The 16,752-nt window shown below is 47.8% G+C and overlaps 2 protein-coding genes across 2 annotated transcripts in view; both read left to right on the forward strand.

Moving 5' to 3' along the window:
* LOC308609804 (forkhead-associated domain-containing protein 1-like) overlaps positions 1–8,210 on the forward strand; it is a gene marked incomplete at its 3' end in the record, with an annotated part of 99,534 nt that extends 91,324 nt beyond the window's left edge. Inside the window, exons 2-3 of the mRNA XM_081259105.1 lie at positions 7,255–7,475; positions 8,012–8,210. Coding sequence (XP_081115231.1) covers positions 7,258–7,475; positions 8,012–8,210 — 417 coding nt within the window. The 5' untranslated portion in view covers positions 7,255–7,257. The remainder of the gene's footprint in view (positions 1–7,254; positions 7,476–8,011) is intronic.
* Positions 1–16,752, forward strand: part of LOC308609790 (forkhead-associated domain-containing protein 1-like) — a gene marked incomplete at its 3' end in the record, with an annotated part of 332,609 nt that overhangs the window by 70,850 nt on the left and 245,007 nt on the right.

Consider the following 16,752-nt stretch of genomic DNA (forward strand, 5'->3'; position numbering starts at 1 on the left):
AAATCTCTTAAGGGCTTTTCTGGGTCTTTTATTAGATCCCTGTGATCCGCCTCTTCAGATCCCTAAAAAAACAGCCTGTGAATTTGTTTCAGCACAAAAACTTTCCATTTATTTACGAGAGTTTGCCTCATTTCCTGTTAGTGCCAGGGCCCAGGGCTCAGCAGGTGCATCCAAGAATTGAGCAGCTGCGAGGCCTACACTGGCCAGCCAAGGGTAGCGTGGAGCACTCCCAAGCCTACCGTGCGTTGACTGTTACCCAAGCAAGGGGGGATAAGTAGGCAAGCTTCTCCACTTTAAATGCCTTCGTTTGCAGGCTGCAATTCTTAATAGACATTGCTTTAGCAAGCCTCCATAGAGGTTACCACCAGTGAGTGTGCTCAAAGTGGTAATGACAAACAGTTATGATAATAAACCCAATCATAACATTTCCAAGTACCCATCACGAGTTATTAGAAAGAGACTGTACGGCGGACATTCCCGTCCACCTTTCATAGGTTACAACAGTACTTAACACACTCACAGAGCCCTTAAGCACTATGCCAAACATTGAATCCCCACAATAACTCTATGCAGTGATACTAGTATCATCATCCCCATTTGACAGATGAGGGCACTGAGTCACGGAGCAGTGAAATAACTTTCCGAGTCTCGTACGGCTTGTTAGGGACCGAGCTGGGATGGGAGTGTGCGGTAGAACATAGTTGAGCCCCGGGTGCAGAGCTCATCCCTTTCCCGTAGGGGGCAACTCCCTGTGAGTTTGCCTCCACCCTGTGCATGCCTGTGACCCCTGCTGCTGGGCTGCAGCTGTCCCTACCCCTCAGGGACTCCCCCACTGCCACTAGCACCCCCCAAGAAGAGTTTCCCCAGAGGGCATGATGATCACATTAGCAGCAAGCCCTCGGTTTCATCATCCTTTCAGGTTGAAGAGAAGCTTCGGGAGGATTCCAGAAGGAAATTGCTTCAACTGCAAGAAATGAGGAACAGAGAAAACCTCATTAAAGCCAATTTGAAAAGGGCAGTAGGTCAGGTAGGCGTGCTGCAGAGCCCCTTCACAGGCCTGTGCTCTCCACGGAATCCCACACCCAAGTGGCCGGCAGGGATGAATGAGGAGGAAGACGGCCTGCCTTAGTTCACCCGCTTATTTTCTATACGAAGAAGTGTCTAGAAAGAACTAGAGCTGAGATTCTATCTAGATCTAGAGTCTGAGCTCTTAACCACGATGCTCTACTACTTAGCTATTAGTTAGTATGCTAAGCATCGTTTTTCTGTGTTTTGAAGAAAGTTTCGTGAACCTTTGTCCCGCCCCCAAAGGTAGTGGAAATGACTCCTGCGTTAGTCCTGTCCCCCATCAGCTGCAGTTCCCCTTCCCCTCATTTCAGATGAAGATCAACAGTTCTCAGGAAACTCGGCAGCATCTGGCAGAGAAGGAGAAGCTGACCGAGGAAAGGCTACAGCAAGAGGAGAAGCTGAAAGCCAGAGTCAAGCGGCTAATGGAAGAGAAATCGGTAAGGTGGTCCCCGTCCTTCTCTTTACTACTGGAAACTGATGAAATGGGCTTTCCTATGAGAAACAGAGGGCGCGTACTTAGATGGAGGAATCTCAGCAACTCCTTGTTGGGAGCTAAATTAATTAAAGAGGGTGAATGATGTAGGAGGAATTAACATGAAGCTTGCATCCTAAAACTCAGAGATCAACTTGAAGATCAACTTGAAGAGGCAAGGTTATTGAAATGTCTAGAAATGATACTTTGTTTATATACCGCAGCTGATTTTATTGATACAAATCCCAGTCGTTACTGCGGGTCCTGGTTTGTGTCTAAGTGTGTGCAAGACCAACCAATAGTATTTCAGTCTTTTGCTTTCTCTTCATGCATATCAGGGGAAACACATGGCCAAAACGGCTACTTACTTTTCCAGAAACCAGCCAATTACAGGATAGTTAACAGTGGCACCTCTCAACTCAAAGGTGTCCACGGATCATATGCGGATGTTGTTGAAATGCAGATTCTGACTCAGCAGGTCTCGGGTGGGGGGAGCCTGGGATTCTGCATTTCTGAACAGCTCCCAGCTGGTACCGATAGCACAGCTCTGCAGACTACATTTTCAGCCACAAAGTCTTAGAAAAAGGTTTTCCCCAAGTTGGCCGATAAGAACCACCTGGGGCTTCCCTGGTGGCGCAGTGGTTGAGAGTCCGCCTGCCGATGCAGGGGACACCGGTTCATGCCTCGGTCCGGGAGGATCCCACATGCCGCGGAGCGGCTGGGCCTGTGAGCCATGGCCACTGAGCCTGCGTGTCCGGAGCCTGTGCTCCGCAACGGGAGAGGCCACAAGAGTGAGAGGCCCGAGTAACGCAAAAAAAAAAAAAAAAAAAAAAAGGCCGCTCCAGGGACTTCCCTGGCGGTCCAGTTGTTAAGACTCTGTGCTTCCGCTGCAGGGGGCGCGGTTTCGATCCCTGGTCAGGGAACTAAGATCCCACATGCCGCATGGTGCCGGCAAAAAAAAAAAAGCCCCTCCAGGAGCAAATCTGATGTGATTGTTCAGAGATGAGACCAGAATGAGAACAAGTGGAAACCCCAGCTTAGAAGAGCATTAGAAGAACAAGAGAAAGAAAACGTGGGGAGGGAACACAGGGGGGATCTCTTATTTACAGTGATGCTAAGTCGGTAGGAAAGTTGGAAATCTTCCTAGATGTGACTTTGTATTCGAAATGAAATGTTTTAATTCCTTCTCTGCTGAAGCCCTGTAATGATATTTTCCAAGGTACTAAGTAAGTGACAGGGTTTCTGCTAATCCATGATTTGTTCATGTTTCTTCAAATACAAGAGAGGGAGGTTGTGATCACTGATAAAGCTGCTGTCCTCACCATTCTGGCCGCAGGAGCAGTCCTTCAGTGATCTAGGGGCCAAGTGCAAAGCGTCCCGACATGAGGAAGTCATTCAGCGTCAGAAAGAGGCTTTATCTGAGCTTCGTGCACGAATTAAAGAACTTGAGAAGGCCTGCTTGTCAAGTAAGTTTCCTCCTGCCTAGTCACGCCCTCTGTGCTGAGAACCGTGGACCCCAGACTTGAGGGTTCACTTTAGGGACTAACCAATTTGCCAGGACCACCATCTTCTATCCCCATCATTTCATAACTAAAAAAACAGAGTTATAAAAAAAGATGGGCAGGAAAAAAAAATAGATGGGTAGGCATGAGCTCAGAGTCAAGAGCAGGCCTTGATATTAAATAAACAGGATTTCATGAAAAACTCAGAACCTTGTCCTTCTTTTTCTTATTTCACTGTGGCCCAGTGGAAACTCTTTCATAGACGGATGCTGTGCAAGGACCAACCTTGGGGAACCTCCCAGGATAAATACCCTGTTTAGAGGGAATAGGGCTTTCAAGAAACCAAGCTTGCTGCTGGGTGGAGCCCTGGGCTAGGACACAGAAGCCTGGGTTCAAGTCCATCCTCACACCTGTGGCCGAAGGTTCCCCCTCAGTGCCCCCGCCCTGGGAGGCTGCAGCCTCATATGAGCTGTGTGGCCTTGGACAAGTCATGTCACCTCTCTGGGCCTCGATGCCTCACCTGCCAAGGGAGGATGGTGAGCTAATTAGTACTGGCCTGTGGTAAGGGTCCAGTAAATAGCAGCTGTGACTTTTACATGTAGTAACTTCTTCCTGAGCCTTTCTTTTGAGTGTAAACTTTTTCTTTTATAGATCACAAGGACCACATGGATGGATCATTTCTAGACTTAAAGACCCTCGGGATGGGAAAAAATGTTTGGAAAATATTGGATGTAAAACCTGACTTGCCAACTTTTTCAAGAGTAGAGATCGGAACGGTAACCAAAGAAACTTTGTCTCTGCATTCACTGACACGTGGGGAGGGTGGGCATGAGGACAGACACGAGCCGTGTGCCCTGGCACCACTGTATACATCATTGGTTCGAGGCCAGGTCCTCCCTGATGGGCTGGCACCTGTATGGACTGGTCGGTGCCTGGCCGTAATAGTGATCCAATGTTTGAATAGAAAGGCGGCTTCCCATCACGTACAGCATGATATAGCATTGCACTGATGCTGGCCAGGTCAATCTCTGGGCCCTCCTTTTCACATCACATGTTATATTCTGCAGAAAATATCCAACAAGCTGATGTACAACAGTATGTCATGAGCTTGCCTAACACTTGCTTTTTGCTATAAACTGAAAAACATGAACACATAAAGGGCAGCAGAAGGGAGCCATGATGATTAAGAAGACACAAGTTCTAGAATCAGAGACCTGTGTCCTAATCCCAGCTCTACAAGCTCTGTGACCTTGGGCAGCCTCCTAACCTTTCTGGGACTTCATTTCCCAGCTGTAAAATGATGATGGAAAAATTAAAGGAGATCATCATGTAAAGTGCTTATCCCAGTGCCTAGCTCATAGCGAGCACTTTAATAGATGATAGTTATTATTGTCAAACAGTATTTAAAGAGTATTATCCAAGAAAACCTTCCTTTCTTAGGGAGCATAGTTTGTGTTTTCCAGGATTTTCAGAAGTAATTTGATTGTTAGGTTGAAGGTGCCGTGTATCCTAAATGGATGTTTGATCAGGTGTTTGACTGACACATGACAATGGACAGCTCAGGTCAGCGTGGCTTGCTGCGGCAGCTAGTCTAAACCAGCTTTTGGAAAACATAATAAAGCCATCCTATCTGTACCAGCATTTTCTCCTACAATTTTTCTAGACATTTGCTCACACGTCTAGAGATGTGAGTCTTCAGAAACGTGTTGGTCTTCCTGGTAAAATCGAATCTTCCTTCTCTGAGGTTGGGAGTAGAGGGATTGTCTCCAGGTGGGGAGCTCAGCTGGATCTCACGTCCTGATGGTCCTGCTTCCAAGATTGACCTTCCCCTTGGCAACAAGCCCTCATCCCACCACTGACACCACAGAGCAGGAAACCTCCCAACTCTCAATCCTCCAAGGTTGGCAGTAATTAAATGAAAGAGGAGGAGGAAGAATAGCTGACATCTGTGAACTGCTTACTGTGTGCCAGGCGTTGAGCTCAGCCGGCTCCATGCCTTATGTCATTTAACCATCGTAGCAGCCTTGTGTCATAGTTACTATTATTGTCCCCATTTAACAGATAAGAAAAAGTAAGGCTTCAGGAGGTCAAGTACCTCACCCAAGGTCACAGAATAATGATTGAAGACACACCAGGGGTGTGTCCCTGGTGGTGTGTCTGCGAGCCTGCAGAGACCAGGTGGGGACTGTGTGCTTGGATCCTGTAGCCCAGGCTCTTCCTTAGTGACCCTCCCCTCAGGAAAAGAGGGGGCGTCTGGAGCGGTACAGAGGATGCAGCTCAGGGTAGCTGAAGACACTGAACAGCATCTCAGGTTCTTTTTGCAGCAGATCTGCCCGGTTTATTGTCATCTTCAGATACCCTCTTTTATTCTCATCACCATAGGTACATAGACAAATATGTCCACTCTTATCTATCACAGTCACTTTGGGGGCATTTATATTTTTGTAGTTGCTTTGTTTTTAATCTCAGAGGGTTTCAGGGTAGTGCCAACAAATGCTAAGGCTAACAGGTGCTCATGGCAAGCATTAAAAGCCAATTTATTTTTTAAGGAGGCTTGTTATGGTTATTTGTAGTCGTTCAGATCAGGTCCCCTATTCAGTCTGGTGTCCTTTCCATGCAGTCAGTTGGGCTTCCAGCAGTCAGCTGGCTGGTTGGGGTCTTAGGGAGATGCAGCTGCAAACACTATCTGCATTGTCTCTGGAAAGGGTCTGAAGGGATGCCCACCCACCAGGTTCCAGAGCTAGGAGAAGGTTGGGCCAAATTTTGTGAGGGTATGGTTTCTGCTGCACAGAAATGAGATTCCTTTAGTAAAAAGGAGGGAGGCCATTTTCCACTTAACCTTCATTCGTTCATTCAACAAACATGACCACTATGCACCACTCGGTGCCAGGTGCCATGCTGGGCACAAGGAGGGAGATAGTGAGCAAAAGCCACATGGTCTCCATTTTTCTGGAGCTTGTCTTCTCAACATCAGCGGTACTGATTTTTTGAGCCAGGTAACTCTTTGTTTGGGAGACTGCCCTATGCATCATGGGGTGTTTAGCAGCATCCTTGTCCTCTACCCACTAGACGCCAGCAGCAATTATGACACCCACAAATGTGTCCAGGCATTGCTAAATGTCCTGGAGTGGGTAGGGTGGCCAGAGTCACCCCCGTTTGAGAACCACTGGCCTAAAGGGAAGACAGACGAGACAGTGGCCAAAGAACGGCACAAGTGATGCATCATTTCAAAGGCAGTTGTGCTCTGAAGGGGTAGGAGCACAGTCATAAAGAAAGCAGTTCACAGAGTCAGAGTGGATTTAAAACCAACTCTCTTGGCGTGGACATATATACACACACACGCTACCAAAGGTAAAATAGATAGCTAGTGGGAAGCAGCTGCATCGCACAGGGAGAGCAGGTCGTTGCTGTGTGTCTACCTAGAGGGGTGGGATAGGGAGGGTGGGAGGGAGATGCAAGAGGCAGGGGATATGGTGATATATGGATACGTATAGCTGATTCACTTTTTGATACAGCAGAAAGTAACACACTATTGTAATGCAATTATACTCTAATAAAGATTTTAAAAGAATTAACTCTCTCAAATTATTCTTTAGTAACTTTCCAGTTCTTCCATTATTCTTTGGGTTATTATTCTGGATGTAGAAAATCATAATGGAATGCCAAGAGAGTTTTTCTTCTTTTTTTTTATTTCAGCCTCAAAATGGCCTTTCCAGCCCAGGGTCCATCATGGTCTCTGAGAAGTTAGGGAAAATGGATGTGGCTGACGCTTTAGATCTCAGTGAAAACCTGGTAGGTATACCCAGCATCAGTCCCCTCCTGTCCAAACCTGTGTGCCCTGCAGATAGTTTAAACATCAACTCCACATACATGTTTAGTTGTTACAGTAGCTCCACGAGACCCATCTCCTATCCCAGCATGGGCTGGAAATTGCAGAGCCCAATTCCTTGCAAGACTGGGTAGTAAGAATGAATGTTTATGTCTGTTGTCATTCCCCCTCCCCCACCCCAATTCTCAAAAAGGCATAGTGTAAATGGATGCGGGGGAAAATGAAAGTCGTACTAAAAACCCCAAATGCACTCATTTGCAAAGCATGTGTTTCTTCTCTGCAACTGCAGAAAATGAATGAAACAGAGTTAGATGTTTGCCTCTTCAAAGTGGCCACCAGCGGTCTTGGGCCAGGCCTCTTACCTGAGAAATGCTTTCTCGTAGTACATGGATATGAGCAAAACCCTCGGGACTTTGATGAACATCAAAGATATGTCAGGTCACGTGTCCATGAAACACCTCTCCCCAAAAGAGAGGGAGAGAGTCTACCAGCTTCGACAAAGAGACCTGTACCTGGTGTTTGATGAGATCACCCTACTCAAGAACCAGCTGCAGAGAAAAGAAGAGCTTTTGAGACGATACGAGGAGGACATTGAACAGCTCAAGTATGGCCCGTGTCCCCGGCAAAAGGCCCAGGCCTCCATTCTCCAGACTAAACCTCGGTGCAGCTGCAGACCCGTAGGGACCAGGACAAGAGGACAGAGGCCTGGGTGTGGAGGGGGGAGGCGGGATGGTGACTCAGGGCCTTATGGACCCAAGTCTCTGGGCAAGAACGCAGCAGTTAAAGTACCCTACTGTTAAGGAATAAGGTGTACCTTTTATAAATGTGTCTGATGTTTCACCATGTGTGTGCTTTTCGTAATTCCATCCTATTTTCAGTGGTATCCGTTCCCCCACCCTCTCTGGGAAATTGGGAGGGGCTGGTAGCATAACCGTTGCCCCCTTCATGCTGCACGTCCACAGCCAATGGGCTATTTATTCTGCCCTCTAGTCCCCACATCTTCAGCCTTCCCCCCACTTGTAAGGAAACCGCGAAGCCAGGCATATATGGAAGTGTTCTGAGGATCTCCCAGGTCGGGAGCATTGGTGGTGAGTGAGAAAGCTGAGGAGAAAAGAGACTTTGTCTCTCCCGTGTGCTCAGGCAGAGCAAAGTGTCAGTTCAGATGTACCAGTCACAGGTGGCAAAGCTGAAGGACGACATCTCCAAAGAGGCCGAAGAAAAGGCGCTGCTGAAGGAGGCCCTGGCGCACATGGAAGAGCGGCTGCACCAGGAGAAGAGGGTCACCAGGGCGATCAGGCAGCAGAAGGTGAGAGGTCCCTGCTCGGAGCAGAGCCTCTGAGGCTGCCCCTCAGCTCCCTTTAGAAACAGCCAACTGAGGTCCCAGTGGGATCCAGGCAGCACAGAATGCATTCGCTCATTGCAAAGGAAGGTGGCAGAATAGCTTTAGCGTTAGGCAGACTTAGGTGTAGACTCTTGTTCTGCCATTTACTGTGTGACTTCAGGCAGCTTTTATTTTTTTACCATCTTTATTGGAGTATAATTGCTTTACAGTGTTGTGTTCATTTCTGCTGTGTAACAAAGTGAATCAGCTATATGCATACGTATATCCTCAGATCCCTCCCTCTTGTGTCTCCCTCCCACCCTCCTTATCCCACCCATCTAGGTGGTCACAAGGCACTGAGCTGATCTCCCTGTGTTATGCAGCTGCTTCCCACTAGCTATCTATTTTATGTTTCGTAGTGTATATATGTCCATGCCACTCTCTCACTTCGTCTCAGCTTACCCTTCCCCCTCCCCATGTCCTCAAGTCCATTCTCTACCTCTGTGTCTTTATTCCTGGCTGCCCCTAGGTTCATCAGAACCTTGTTTTTTTTTTTTTTTTTTAGATTCCATATATATGTGTTAGATTAACCTCTCTGAGACTCATAGTCTAGCTTGCCTCTATTTTCTTAAACTTTCTTTTTCTTTAATTTAATTTTATTTTATATTGGAGTATAGTTGATTTGCAGAGTTGTGTTAGTTTCAGGTGTACAGCAAAGTGATTCAGTTATACATATACATATATCTATTCTTTTTCAGATTCTTTTCCCATATAAGTTATTACAGAATATTGAGTAGAGTTCCCTGTGCTATACAGTAGGTCCTTGTTGATTACATATTTTATGTATAATAGTGTGTATATGTTAATCCCAAACTCCTAATTTGTCCCTCCCCAACACATTTCCACTTTGGTAACCATAAGTTTGTTTTCAAAGTCTGTGAGTCTGTTTCTGTTTTGTAAATAAGCACATTTGTATCATTTTGTTTAGATTCCATATATAAGTGATATCAAATGATATTTGTCTTTGTCTGACTTACTTCACATAGTATGATAGTCTCTAGGTCCATCCATGTTGCTGCAAATGTCATTACTTCATTCTTTTTTATGGCAGAGTAGTATTCCACTGTATATTTGTACCACATCTTCTTTATCCACTCCTCCATCGACATTTAGGCTACTTCCATGTCCTGGCTGTTGTGAACAGTGCTTTCTGAGACTCATAGTCTAGCTCGTCTGTATTTTTTTAACTTTTGATAATTTGTGTATTTTATTTTGTTCTTTCTATCCAGATAACTATTTTTTCCACCAGTTTTATTGAGACATAATTGACACACAGCACTGTACTGAGTTTAAGGGTGTCCAGCGTCATGATCTGACTTCCCTGCCTCCTGCAATGATGACCACAATCAGTTGAGTGAACAGCCCGAGTGTTTTCAAAGGCGGCGATTCTGACTGTCATTGTTCTGCCAGGTGCCAGGGATACACCGAGGAATAAGCTCTCTGAGAATAAAGATCTGGGTTTGCTCTTCTGAGTAGCCAGAATAGTACTCCAGTCTTTCTGACTTGGGGCTGTGTATTTGTACACGCATGCTTGCGTGTATGTGTGTCCATGTGAGTATGTGCTGTGTGTTGGCATGTGTGTGTATTTGTATGTGTGTGTTTGTTGCCTGCATGAGCTCTAAGGAGGCCAAGGTCATAGAAGGGTGCCCTTCTCCTCAACCAGGAGGTGATGGTCAGATAGTTCCTTGCAGAAGCCTGCCCTCCATCCTGCGAACCTTCCAGGCAATAGGTTTCCAGACAGCAGTCTCTATGGCTTAGAGCCCCAGAAATGAAAAGTGGCTGTCCTGCTCTGAGGGAGCCTGGATGAAGTGTTTCCAGTGCTCACTGCTGTGAATTAAACATCACAGACCTTAGTCTGCATATGTCATGGGGCTGCCTCAGGCAGAGGACAGTTTCCTTTCACACCAAGCAATGCCAGGGAGAGCTGGGCCAGTGACAGAGTTGTGACTTTCCCTTTGATGTGCCCTCTGCAGAGCTCACCCCTCCCCGAAGTGCCCCCCCCCCCGCCCCCAGGGCTTGGCAGACTAGGCCCCAAAGCAGAGACACCAGACCACAGAATGGGACAGCGAAGGGCCCAAAAAAGGCCATTGTCATGTACTGAAAGCCTGAGGATTTACATAATCAGGCTTCACATGCTTTATTCCTGGGCTGCCTCATTCACACACATGGCAAGGGACATGCCTGCCTGTTTGGCGCTAGACATCCCTCAGCCGAGAAGGGTCTGAAATGGCCAAGTTGAACCTGTGTCAGGGTCCCCAGAAGAGCTACAACTAGTAGCTTTCAAATTCGTGGAATGCACAACTGGGGGAAAGACTTACCAAGAGGCAGGCACCTGCTCCACACCGCATATGCTTCATCTCTCCCATCAACCCGCAAGGGATGCTGGCAAGTGTCGTCCCCTTAGATAGAGGGGAAAGCTGATTTGACAGAGGGTACCCTTCCCTGGCTACTAAGTGGCAGAAACAGGATTTCCTCCCCACCTGCTGCCCTCCCCCGCCCAGGTTCACTTTTCCACACCCCTTCCTTCTGTGTCTCCCTTACCAGGGTGGCCCCCTTGGATACCTCGCACCATTGCTCCTGGGGGTTTCACTCCAGGACTCAGGTTTGCATTTCAGGCTTGTTGTTAATATGTTGTCAGAAATCCCTGTTTGTCAGGAAGAAAACAATAATACATTTTATGTTTTGCTGGATCCTAAAGGGCACTTGTATACATCTGTCGTGGCATCCGTTCCTTCCAGGGAGTATATCTTCGTTGTCTTTAAGCAGAAAAGAACAGAAAGTAGAATTCCTCTTTTCTAAGTTTTACACTTAGTATTTTCACAAGGAGCCTTAGTTTTTTAGCCTCCTGTATAAAACTTTGAAACTCTTCACCCGTTCACAGAGGTTGCACGGTTGAAGCACTGAGATGAAATGACACATCTTAAGCCTCAGGATTGCCCCCCCCAAAAAAAAATGGAGTTTGTAGTTTTAATGTTTGATCATCTCTTCACCAAGCAGACCTTTCAAGAATCAAAAGTCCTATTTCCACACTAATATCTCTGGCTGTGAAAATGAGACTTGGTATAAGATGCTGGGCCTTCACAGTGAACTGGGCCTGTGGCTCTGTCCATGTGGCAGAGGGACGGGAACCGCAGCCCCGGCCGTGCTCACTCGAATCCACTTCCCACATCACTCGAGAAGCCGGCAGTGTCTCTCAGAGTTCAGAGGCCAGATTTGGTGTCAAACAAATGGGGGTCAAGCCCCACCGCTGCCCCGAATGACCCTGAGTAAGTGGCTTGACCTCTGTATCACAGGTTCCTCAACAAAAGCAACCAAAACTGTTAGCAAGGGGCCTACTGCGTGGGGCAGCGGGAGGCTTAAATGGCAAAATGCCTGCAGTGCCTGGCACATCACAAGCCCCGTTTCTAAGGGGGAAGAATAGGCAGCTCATGGATGGGTGGGGATTCCTCTAATTCTTTCAGGGAGCTTCCTGCCAGCTGACGCCTTCCCCGGTCCTCCCAAAGCCGCCAGCTCTTATGGTACGTGCTCTTCTCTTTGGTGAATACGACTAGGGCCACGGCCAAGAAAGGACCCAGATACCTTTTGTGAATGGGCTAAGGCTGGGATTTTCAAGAGGAAATTTTTAAATGCACAGAAGTTGCCACTTGGGAAGCACGCAAGCCCTTTCTTAGGGCTTGAAGTGTAAGAAAGGCTGAAGGGCACCGGCTGCTTCTGGCAGGAGAAGCCGCTCAGCTCTCCTGCCAATCAAATTTCCAGCCCATCAAGTCCTGGCTAGCGGCGTGACCACTGCTTTGCCTTGTGGTCTCAGCCAGGAAAAGCCCCTAACCTTCCCTCTGCTTAATTAGCTCAGATCCCTCTTCTTTAAGATGAGAATAAAAATGGCACCTAGCTCGTAGCCTTCCCAATGGGAGCTTGTATAGAAAACCCTTAGCACATAGGACCACAAGGCATACATGCTCTCCTACCATCGTCATTATCCTCACTATTCTCTTTAACTCAGTATCTTCCAAGATTTCCTTGGGCCCAGGTATTCTCAAGATTCTGGCTTCCTCCGTGCCACTTGTGTGTTTTGTTTGTTTGTTTGTTTGTTTGTTTGTTTTTGCGGTACGCAGGCCTCTCACTGTTGTGGCCTCTCCCCTTGTGGAGCACAGGCTCCGGACACGCAGGCTCAGCGGCCATGGCTCACGGGCCCAGCCGCTCGGCGGCATATGGGATCCTCCTGGACCGGGACACGAACCCGTGTCCCCTGCATCGGCAGGTGGACTCTCAACCACTGCACCACCAGGGAAGCCCCACAATTGGTAGATGTTGTGTAGGAGGGGCGTGGGATTGGAGGTCCTTCGGGTTGTGCTCTTCCGCCCACAATGATGAAGTAGAACCATGTGGCCAGGCCTATGCAGCATACGGATAGAAGAAGGCTAAAGAAAAAGACCCTCCCCCACCCCCTTCATCACATCCCAGTGAGTTCAGTAAAGTTCAGGAAAAGCAGGTGCACAGGGGCCAGGCTCTGCCCTCAGTGCCCAGCTGCCCACTGATGGAACTTAATCCAGGAAGGAATTTTGCAGCAATGTTCAAACTGGGGTTCCCTGGAGCCTTTGGGTGGCATGGAAGGGTGTGACTCTCAAAGCACACACACCTTTCTCCCGCCAGAGAAGCTCTGCGTTATCTTATACTCCAAGTTCCTCATGGGATTTTGCTTGGATAAACGGTTCTGCAAACAAAAAGGGAGGGGGGGGGATGGGGTGGGAGAGAAGGCTGTTGGTTTAAAACTAACCCCTGCTCTATAATATCTGGGCATTTGGATAGTGATTGTCTCAACGGAGTTTGTGATAAATACCGAGTGGCCGCAGGCTCGAGGCTTCTCCACGGAAAACGCCTGGAGGGCAATTGTCAGTTCAGTACGGGCCCATCAGCCTTCACGGACAGTCCTCTGAGGGTAGAGTCAGCACCCTTCTGGGAGAAGGGACGAGTCTCGTAAGCACCTATGCCCTGTCCCAAAAGACAGCCTTATTTCCTCCCTGAGTTGTGTGACTACCCGGTAGGGTTGCCAGATTGAGGGGAAAACAAACAAACCAAAAACACGATGCCCAGTTAAATTTTAATTTCAGATAAACAACAAAAGCTATTCGGTATAAATGTCCTAAATATTACACGGGGCATATTCACACTCACAAATTTGTTGGCTTCATTCTGGAATTCAGATTTAACTGGGCATCCTGTATTTTATCTGGCAACCCCTCCAACATTTACTGAGCACCAACTAGACACCAAGCAGGGAGGTTCTGAAGCAGGTGTCGCAAGATGGCAGCCCACAGATATATTCCATTTGGCTCATGGGAGTTTTTTTTAAGTTACATTTCAAAATAGGGCAGTTTCCTGGAATACTCTGGATTTCCAGCTTCTCTGGGAAACTTGGAAGATCTGGCGACCCTAGGCCCACAGACCCACAAGCCACCATCACAAGCCTCCATCTTCCAGGCCCCTTAGAAAGGCGCTGGGCTCGTGTGTTTGCTGCTGTCCACCACCACCCCAGCTCACTTCACCCACTTCTTTTACTTTCCTGGCCGCTGTAGGAATCAGGTTGGCGACCCCAGTGGATGCTCAGGGCTCTAGGAGAACGTCTCCTTCCTGACACCACTGCACATTCACCTGCGGAGTGTCAGTCTGCAAGGGAGACCCCAGTTCCCTCTCACTTTTGTGTCTCCAGTGCCTAGGGGATGCTCTTTCTTTGATGAGCTGCCCCTGAGGTGCAGGGTCTTGAGCAGATCAGGGTCAGCAATAGTCATCAAACCCCAGGGGAGCGGCAAGCTCCAGGTTTTCAGTCATGCTGGCTTCCCAACAGGCCCCTGTAGTCCCTGCCAGGGAGGTTAGCCACTGGGGCTTTCAACATTTCCACTGGGTGGAAAGCCACTGGACATCTACAGCCTCTTCCACTGATCTAGGAGGCTCTGCTTCCAGCTAAAGCAGATCTGTCCTCCAAGAAGAATACAGTATCCTTCGTAGCCTTCTTGGTTGACCACCTCCTTGTCTGCTGGAATCTGGAACAGAGATTCCCTAAAAGGTGCAGCAGGACAGCGTAGCGTTACCCCAAAGCCACACCCCCTTCTGCAGACCTCTATCCTCACCTCCTCACCTAGGAAGGCTCAACATTCCATCCAAATGGGTAGCATCTGAAAGTTGAGAAAAATCCATTTTTCTCTGATGCAAAAGGCAAAGAAGAACATAAGCTAAATGTTGTCAATATTCTTTCTGTGTTAAAGAGACGAATGTTTGGAGAGCTGATGAAGAACTCAAAGATGCAGAACTCACATTTCCAGGTGAGCCAGAAGAGAGAAGAGAGAAAACCCTAGAACGTCAGCAGGAAGCCCAGTGGACAGTTATCCCACATCTATTATGTACTGAGCATTTGGCATGTGCCGGGCACAGAGCCAAACACCCGACGTGCAGTATCTCCTTTAAGCTTCACAACAACCCTATGGGGTGGGTGTTGTTATTATACCCAATTTACAGATGAGGTGTCTGAGGCTCAGAGACTTTCTTTGTCCAGAGCCACACAGCTCAGTAGGAGAGCTGGGAATCAGTGCAGATCTGACACCCAGGGGAGTGCTAGCTTTTCCTCCTTTAGGTTATAAACCTCCAGGTAATAAACCTGATACATTTCCAGTGGTATTTCTCTTAAATTTCAAGGAAGCATCCTCTAGAATTCTCTTCAAAGTCGAGAATTAAGACTATGAAATCTTGAACATGTTGAAACATTGCCATTGACAAATCAGCCCTGGAACTGGAATTAAGCCAGTCCATGTTGCCACTTTGCAGACAGTAGAGGCGAGCTCTCAGGAAGCTAGAAAGCCAAACACATTTTGGTTGAATATGAGAGAGGAGACATTGAAGTTTGATAAAAGGCCACAGTCATGCTGAGGCAACCAAATTATCATGGGAAGAAACGAAGATATTCTAGGTGAGGGATATATTTGAAAAATAGAAGCTTCTCAGCCAGCATCCTTGTGCTAAGACCAGAAGGTGGTTACTCCCCAGAGCAGGATGTTAAGAGGATAGAGAGCATCCTGAGGGCCCCACTTGATCTGAGACGTTTGCCACCCTGCAAAGTGGAAACGACTGGAAGTTTGTTACTTATTCACTCACATATATGACTGAGCTGGGAGGAGGCAGAAACTGCCCTACATCTAGGTTTTGTCTGAGGACCACCTGCGGATGTGAAATGGCAGAGGAGATATTGGGATGGGCCCCGGATGTTGTGGGAACATTGTGCTTCTCTGAGATGTGAGACGCCCTGGAACTTCACGCTACCTCTGGCTTTAACAGAAGCGGGGCAGATGGTGCTTCGGCTAAGAGCAAAGAGCCAGGTTCCCATTCTCCCTGCCCTCCAGCCTGAGCTTAGAAGTTTGGTGTCTAGGATCTCCTCAGTACAGAAAGGTTTCCTCCAGGTTCCTTGCCAAGTGTAACTTGGGCGACTCCTTCCCCAAGAGTGGGCCTTGGGCTTCCCTGGTGGCGCAGTGGTTGAGAGTCCGCCTGCCGATGCAGGGGACACGGGTTCATGCCCCGGTCTGGGAAGATCCCACATGCCACGGAGCGGCTGGGCCTGTGAGCCATGGCCGCTGAGCCTGCGTGTCCGGAGCCTGTGCTCCGCAACGGGAGAGGCCACAACACTGAGAGGCCTGTGTACCGCAAAAAACAAAAAAAGGTGGGGAGGGGGCTTTTTTAAGGATATAGGGGTGAGTGCCTCATAAAAACTGGGAGCTGAAAGAGAGCCTGGCCTCGAAATAGAACTGGTAAGCCATCAGATCTCAGGCATCATCTCTTTTACACACACACAAGCATGCGCACATGCACACACAGGCCGTATCTCCTCTCTGTGTCTCTGTGTGGCTCCCCTGATCTCTGCTCTCTCCAGTCATGTGACAGGAAGGAATGACCTCATGGTCCCCCAGTTCAAAGGACCAGCCCAGGAAGCAAGTAGCATCTTAGAGCCCATAACCCAAATCCTGTGAGTGACCAACTTAAAAGCCCAGCCCGTGCCAAGTGCCCGATCAGCTATGACCAGGGACAGAGTCACACACATGGCTGCCTGGATCCAGAAGTAGTGCTCAGAAAAGGGTTAGACCGACCCCCTAGAGTATGCTGCATTTTACCCTCCTAAGACATCAGAGACATAAGGCATTCAGTTCAGTAACAGCTTTTCGAGAGAAAGTCCATCCCAATGAAATTGCCTATAATCAGAAACTGCTGGTTCAAAAAAATATGCAAATGTCAGAAGAAAACGTTATCTGTGTATCTGGAAGAATGTACACCAAAATGTGAATAAGGTTACCTGTGGGTAGTTTGATAATGGTGGATCATTTTACCTTCGTTTTGCTCACGTCTATGTGTGTATATAAATATTTTTTACAACAAAGATTTTATTTTGAGTAAAAAAAAATGCCATTTGAGAAATATTTGGGGATCTCCCTACAATTATAGAGTTTGGGCATTTGTTGCTCTT

The sequence above is a fragment of the Mesoplodon bidens genome (genome assembly GCF_964165515.1).
Source record: "Mesoplodon bidens genome assembly, contig: HAP1_SCAFFOLD_103, whole genome shotgun sequence".
In the NCBI taxonomy this organism is placed as follows: Eukaryota; Metazoa; Chordata; class Mammalia; order Artiodactyla; family Ziphiidae; genus Mesoplodon; species Mesoplodon bidens.